The sequence below is a fragment of the Neolamprologus brichardi genome, chromosome 13, assembly GCF_056152115.1.
Source record: "Neolamprologus brichardi isolate AB-2024 chromosome 13, ASM5615211v1, whole genome shotgun sequence".
NCBI classification, from domain to species: Eukaryota; Metazoa; Chordata; class Actinopteri; order Cichliformes; family Cichlidae; genus Neolamprologus; species Neolamprologus brichardi.
Window position 1 is genome coordinate 10,432,631 of NC_142116.1, and position 6,847 is coordinate 10,439,477.

At 37.6% G+C, this 6,847-nt stretch overlaps 1 protein-coding gene across 1 annotated transcript in view; it reads right to left on the bottom strand.

The window, feature by feature from the left end:
- The window catches only part of phactr2 (phosphatase and actin regulator 2), a 42,552-nt gene extending 37,011 nt beyond the window's left edge, over positions 1-5,541 (bottom strand). Inside the window, exon 1 of the mRNA XM_087850121.1 lies at positions 5,419-5,541. Coding sequence (XP_087706247.1) covers positions 5,419-5,431 — 13 coding nt within the window. The 5' untranslated portion in view covers positions 5,432-5,541. The remainder of the gene's footprint in view (positions 1-5,418) is intronic.
- Between the last annotated feature and the right edge of the window lie 1,306 nt (positions 5,542-6,847).

Consider the following 6,847-nt stretch of genomic DNA (forward strand, 5'->3'; position numbering starts at 1 on the left):
GGTATTGTATTGCGAGAAATGTTTACAGAGGTTTTTTAGCAATGTGCTCTGGGTCAACCCTTACATCCTGCTTATACGTTCAAAAGGAAGATTCCTTTAGGTGTTTGGTATTATGTGACAGTGTCATTTAAGCTTCAATTTAGTAAAAAAAATTCTGTACAGCTAAATACAAAATGTGATATGTATGAAGATATATCTTATCATTAATAGCAGCTTGCTGCCTCTTTGAGTTTTGGAAGACCAATTTAAGCAATTGTTAAGAAATTGTTCTACATATGTACAGACTTGATCATTTAAAGCAGCTTGCTGGTTTCTGTCTCTTAAACTCCAGGTAACAGGAGTTGTAGAAATGTTAAATGCAAAAAAAGTTATATTTGTGGAAGCCTGTTTGTTCATGGATGCTTTTTGATTCTTTTTTTAAGTAGGCTTAATTTAGTTTCAAACGTTTAATTGTGAAATTAAATACAAATATGTGTAAGATGACAGGATCATTAATAAGCACTTATTTGTAGCTTTCTTGTATTGCTGCTAAGGTCAGTTTTCAGGGGAAATATTTACAAATGTTTTAAATCTTTCTTTCAGTTATATCTGCAGGCAATCTCTAAAACTGTGTAACAAGTTTATATGCTTGCTGTTTTCACTGCTGTTAAAATAAAGGTGAACTTTTCAGCACTTTTTTTTGTGTGCCTTTTTTGTCAATAACATTTAGTTTATATTTACATTATTATATTGTACATAGGGAAGAAACCAAGGACTGAATTTTTATGAAGTTGACTTAAAATAATTAAGTAGGATTTAAAGCCATAATTTGTGTTGCAGGAACATAATTATAATGCCTTTATGTTACACAATTTCATTAAGTACCACTGACAATCAAAAATACGTTGGTGTTAAACTTTGAAATATATCAACATTACGTAATACATTGATATTTTGGTAACAGATAAACAGTATGTACATCGAACATGATTTTATAAAGTAATCTGATGTGAATGAAATACTTTGGCTTTACAAGTAATTATTACTTGTTGGAAAGTGGAAAATTAAGTCAGTCATACTTATTCATATTATGTGGGACCGATGTACACAATAAAATCAAGTAAATTGAAAGAACTTTTTTTTTCAGTGCAGCATCACCACGTTTCACACGTAAACTACCTGAAAAACAGATTACTGATCAGACGCAAGATTTTGATTAGATGAAATTAATACTTGTGCTGTAAATCTGTGCAAGATTTTTAGGGATTTATTTGAAATCAAGAGTACTCAGCTTTGAGTATGAGAATGAATCTCTCAAGGTAACACCTCAGGAAATGGACTCTGCGTGTCCTGACACTAAATAACTGAGATTAACAGAGGGAGTCTGACCAATTCTCTGACCGGAACAGCAAAAGGAGAGACAAGAGAAGTGAAGGGGGCAAGGGGCCAGAGGAAAGGAAGAGAGTCATCAAATATTAAGTAGTAGCCTCAGCAGAACAAGAGATAATAATTGTTTAAGTGCTTCTTTTCAGAGCCTTTCTCCCCTCCCCTTGATTTATTTATTAAACAAAGTTTTTTTTTTCCCCCAGAGCACAGTCTAAGAAAATTGTCCTAACCTAATATTATTTTGCGCTTTCATAACTCTGTACATGTGGCTGTCCTTTACATGCACAGCACAACCAGTTTAAGGAGGTCTATGTGAAGTTCACCTAATGGATTTTCTGTGTTATGATTGAACTAACCTTTTTAAGAGTCAGTGACGGGACTTGTCTGAACCAGGATCATGATTCAGACTGCAAACTGTCATAACAGTCAGGTGTGACTCAGCCAGGAACAGGCCCTGTTATACAAGCAAACTAAGCTGGGAAGAGAGGAACTTATTTTAAATGGTCTCAGTGTAAAACTAGTCAATCTCTGTAGTTCTGTGATGTTTCATTCATTTAAAATAGTGTCTGTAAAATATATGATCAGCAACATTTACAGTATCTTATTCATCTTTGCCAGGTTTGATAATATTCAGCAGAATTCAGTAAAACAGCACTTTTTTTTTGCATAGACTAGGAGATTTTGCAGTATTAAACCACCTTAAATCATTTTCTCATTCAGCATATTACTATAGCCAGATTTTCGTGCATAATTAGAATTTTTTTTTAATAAAATTTCCAGAAAAAACATGAAAGATAGTCTTAATTATTGAACAAATACTGCGCAGCTCTGCTGTATAATAATATTAAGGGTTGGGCACACTTATTTTCCAAATGGATCGTTAAAACATTACAGAAACTGACAGTGTGATAAGATCTCATTGTTGATTGAATAAGTGCCAGTCAAACCTCAAATGATGGAAAACAGTTCTCTCTAATACATCAATGTTGAAAACAAAGTAGAAGAAGCGGTTAAGAAGAAACTTGGTAATTGCGTTTGTTTCATGTAATAACTTGAGAAAGCCTTTGCCTCATCAGTTTGGTGCAGCGGAAGCTGGACTTTTGAGTCACGTGTTTCGTGTATGTCAGCATTTACCCATTAAGACTGCTTCCATTGCACTGTAACACATTTTGATTCCGTCAATATGCCAACTTTTTGGTCAGTACCAAGTGTGGATACAGTTTTAGTGTCGGTAGAGGGAGGCCTTTAGTGAACTTTCACTTCAAACTTACTTCTTCTTTCATTAGGTTTTTACAGTACATAGCCACTAAGTACTGAGAAAGAATTTCCAGTTTTACAGTTTTTTTCCTGCTGATAATAAAAAAAAAAATCATAGTTTAATATTGGACAAATGTAGTTCTGCTCATGATCATCTCATCTCTACACAACAGATGTAAGTCTCAATACAGTATCTGAATCTAACTAATATCCAGTCTTATAAACACAAGTTTGCCTATTCTCTCCACTCTCAACCCTCTTATGTACCTAATAAAAGCATTTTTAACTGGTAATATTAACTGTACAATATTATAATGCAACAATACAGTAAAGGCTACTGTCATCCCTCTTTCCATCTGCCAGCAGGCTTGTCTGAAATCTGATCTCTTGTTTGTTGTATTCTGTTTGGCACAACCCATAAGCCGCCATCACTGCTAAAATGTTGCCTGTATAAATCAATAGTTGACATCCTGCCAGACAGGCAGCCGGAGAGCTTAAGAGAACGTGAGCTTGAGAGAGGTGAAAGAGAGCGAGAAAGGCTGAGAAAGAGGCACAGATGAGGACCAAAAGAGCTGAAGGAAAGACCGTTAATGTCCTGTGGGGTCTTTAATAATAACCATAAAATAATGGCCACCGTGGCAGGAAAATGTAAGAGCAACTGCACGTAAGAGAAAATGGCAATGGCACGACTGTTTTAAAAGTGTGTGATGTGAAGGCTTAAGAGGACACAATAGTCTAACTATATAAGGCTAGATTTACCCAAGAGCTGCTGTTAATTACAAAAACAGCTGTCCTAAGCACGTCAGTCATGTTTGCTCAGTTGTGTTGTGTGGCTGTTAGTGAGGACATTGCTTCTCTTTTGAAGGCTAAACATGGTTTGTTTTAGAGTAGACTCGCCGCTTGATGATGATCCTTTGGCCATTGTCCTGCTAGCTCTTACTGACAGTAAGAGCTGTTTTGAAAATGGTTACTTAAAAAGGTTAGATACCATAAAACAGTTTAGGTTTAAAATACAGGATAAATAATAAAACATCTTCTCCCCTATGATGATATCTTAGTGGCTCAAAGAGTGACATGAGGATCATTCTCTTTAAAAACGTAAGAGAGTTGTACTGATTTATCTGGTGTACCTGTCAAACAAGTACGCCAATCTGTCAGTCTGAAACTATGCCGTTTTACCAGGTCAAATTTCCTCTGTAATTTAAATATTCATGTTTGAGAGAGAAACACAAACAAGCACAGTGGCATTTGTGGCATAACTGAAGTTAGGTGTGTGTGGTTTTCCCCCCTCAGAAAGGTCATCTCAACTTTAGCAGCTGAGTGCAGAGGTTGTTGTGTTATCAACAGTCTGTAGGAGTCTAACCTGTATCGATATAGTGCAGACTGCAGACGCAGTAGTAAATGACTCATGTTATACAAGCGTGTGCAAATCTGCAGACTGACCTTGTGTTTTCTCTAAAACACATGCATTCAAGAGTGGGCAGAGGAAATATATCCACACAGTAGCACTATGACCAACTATGGTCTGTGCAAACATATGCATATGAATGCACGCACACACGCAGATGCTGCTTTGCATTGCAAAACACTGTTTTACAAATTCACCGCAGCAATAATATTTTGTGTACTCATTTGGGTCTCAGCACAAGTCTGCCAGTGAAGGCAAAATCACACAATGGTTAAAGCAGTTTATTGTAAAGCTTACCTAGGACAGCAACAATCGTCTTTGTTCAAAATTTCGGGCTTGATTTATTGACGCATGACAGCAGGGGCTTTGGCTATTAAACACCGTGATATGTTATGACAACCTCAGCAAACAGTAATTAAACTACATTAGATAACATGGGACTGATATAGCCTGCCTGCCCCCTCCTGTTGTGTGTGACACCAACCAATGTACAGACTTACCATTTTCATGTTGGCTAGCACACCCAAGATGGCTTCCAGCCAAGCACATTAGGAATTATTATCCTTAATAAGTTTTCTATTCTCTATAGAAATATTTATAACAAAGTTACAGCCATTAGATGCTGTCTTCAGTCAGTCATATGAGAAACCCTAATGCTATAATGCAACTGTGAACAGACTTCAAAAGCAATCATTTCTTTTTACATTAAGCACAGAACGATCGGTGCTTCATGAGCACTGCCAAAAACTCTTTCTGTCATCAACAAATCTGAACCTACCAGGACACTAGAGGTGTAGTTAAGCGAAGATATGGAAACCCTTAATGTCATTTAGTCCTCTACGACACTCAATAACAATAGGATCTTATTAATATTCCAAACAGATGCTTGAGTCTTAAGTTTTCATGCATATACTGCATGACTGGGTGTTGTCACTGGTATGCGCTGCATATTTATTTTAAATAATGAAACAAGGTAAAGCGTTACTAGAAAAACTGCTCGAGCCTGAAGAAAGTCAGACTCTCATACAAAAGTTGCAAAATAATTAAAGGCTTTAATAATGGGGACATTAAAGCGCTATATGACCCCCATTTATTTCCCCCACTGTGTGCTCATTTCTTTCTTCAGGCTAAACGTGAGCATTTTAACCAGAGTGTTTCATAACTCAGGTGATACAGACCCAGGATTTACAGCCTATGCCTACACTTAACATGTAAAGCAGTCCTAGGCTAACAGGTGACAACCAAAGCAAAGGACAGCATGTTAGGTGAAGACCCAGTAGCTTCTGCTACTGCTGCACAGACACACAAAGTCAGAGAGACACTGGATCCTTTAAAAAATAGAAAGATATACAAGGAAGTACAGCTTATTATATAAGGAGGAAACTTACCATCATGTTCCATGACTTGACCCAGGGAATATTATCAGCCGTTTGAGTTGATCCTCGCCTCTTCCAGACACACAGCCTCTCTGCCTCCAGCCCTCCCCCTTGCCAGCTCCCCCTCCCTCTTTCTCACCGTCTGCCTGCTTTTCCTATTCTTTCTCTCTCTCTCTCTCTGTTCCTGTATTACCCTCTCTGCCTCTCTCTCTCAATCTCTCTACACTGTCTGCTACTCACTTGCTCCTCCTCCTCCATTCCTCCCTCCCATCTGCATCCCTTCGCTCCAATAAAGACCATTAAAAGTTAATGTTTGTTTCCATCTCAGGTCCTCGTTCTCTCTCCCAGTCCCATCCTGCGTTTATCTCCATCAACCTGCCAGTCAAGTTTTTCCTTCTTCTTACGGCTACCCAGTCTGGCTCCATGCTCATCTATTTTTTTTTTAACTCTACCCCATCCCCATGGGCTAAAACCCACAGTGACGTAAAGGGGAAGGAAGAAAAAGAAGAAGCAGAAGAAAAATATGGCACAGCAGATGCAATCATTCAAACACACACTCGCATAGTAGAAAAACTACATAGAATTCATACACGCCAGTCCTAATAATCTATCTAATGCATTTTTACTGATGTATACTGTTTGCTGAAATTGCTAATGCTTTGGCAGCTGCATATCTAAACTTCCATCCCAGTAAATCAAACCAATATGAACTGAATACCTGCATGGGTTTTCTCTAGGTTCCTCCTGCAGGTCAAAGACATGAACTGCAAGAGCTGAACTCAGGGGTGGGCAATTAATTTTCTCAAGGGGTCACATAAGAAACTGGGGTTGTTTTGGAGTGCGTCTATAAGTTTATAAGAGATAAAATTAGTATTAAGCAGAGTAAGGTAACTCAGTTCTGCTTAATTGATATTACGCAAAATTGGATTGACCAAATGGGTGCACTCCTCCTCATACCAGCTTAACCACCATGGCCATAACTCAAGAAATCATACGGTAAAGCCTAAAGCAAAACATTAATACACGAGAGTCAAAACTGAACTCGCATATGAAACCTGAAAGGGGAAAGAGGAGTCCAAACACACAAGTCTTAGGGCATAGGTGAAATCAAAAAGGAAGCAAAAACATCAGAGATGCACAAAAAACTCTTTACCAAAATAAAACAGGAACTGAGAATGATTAAAAACAAGAAAGCAAACAGACACATAAACAGAGGTAGACAAAAACCAGGAAACACACTAGGAGACATTAGGAAAATATGAAAACCTGAAACCCAAGAATGGATTTCAGTTAAATGAACAGGGACTGTGACCATGACACACTGTCATAATCCCCTTAAAAACGGAAAAAAAATTCCACACTATAACAGAGGAATGGAAAGACAAATGTGGTCATATTTCACAAGGTTTTCAGATACTGAATTTTTACTGTCCACCTCTTT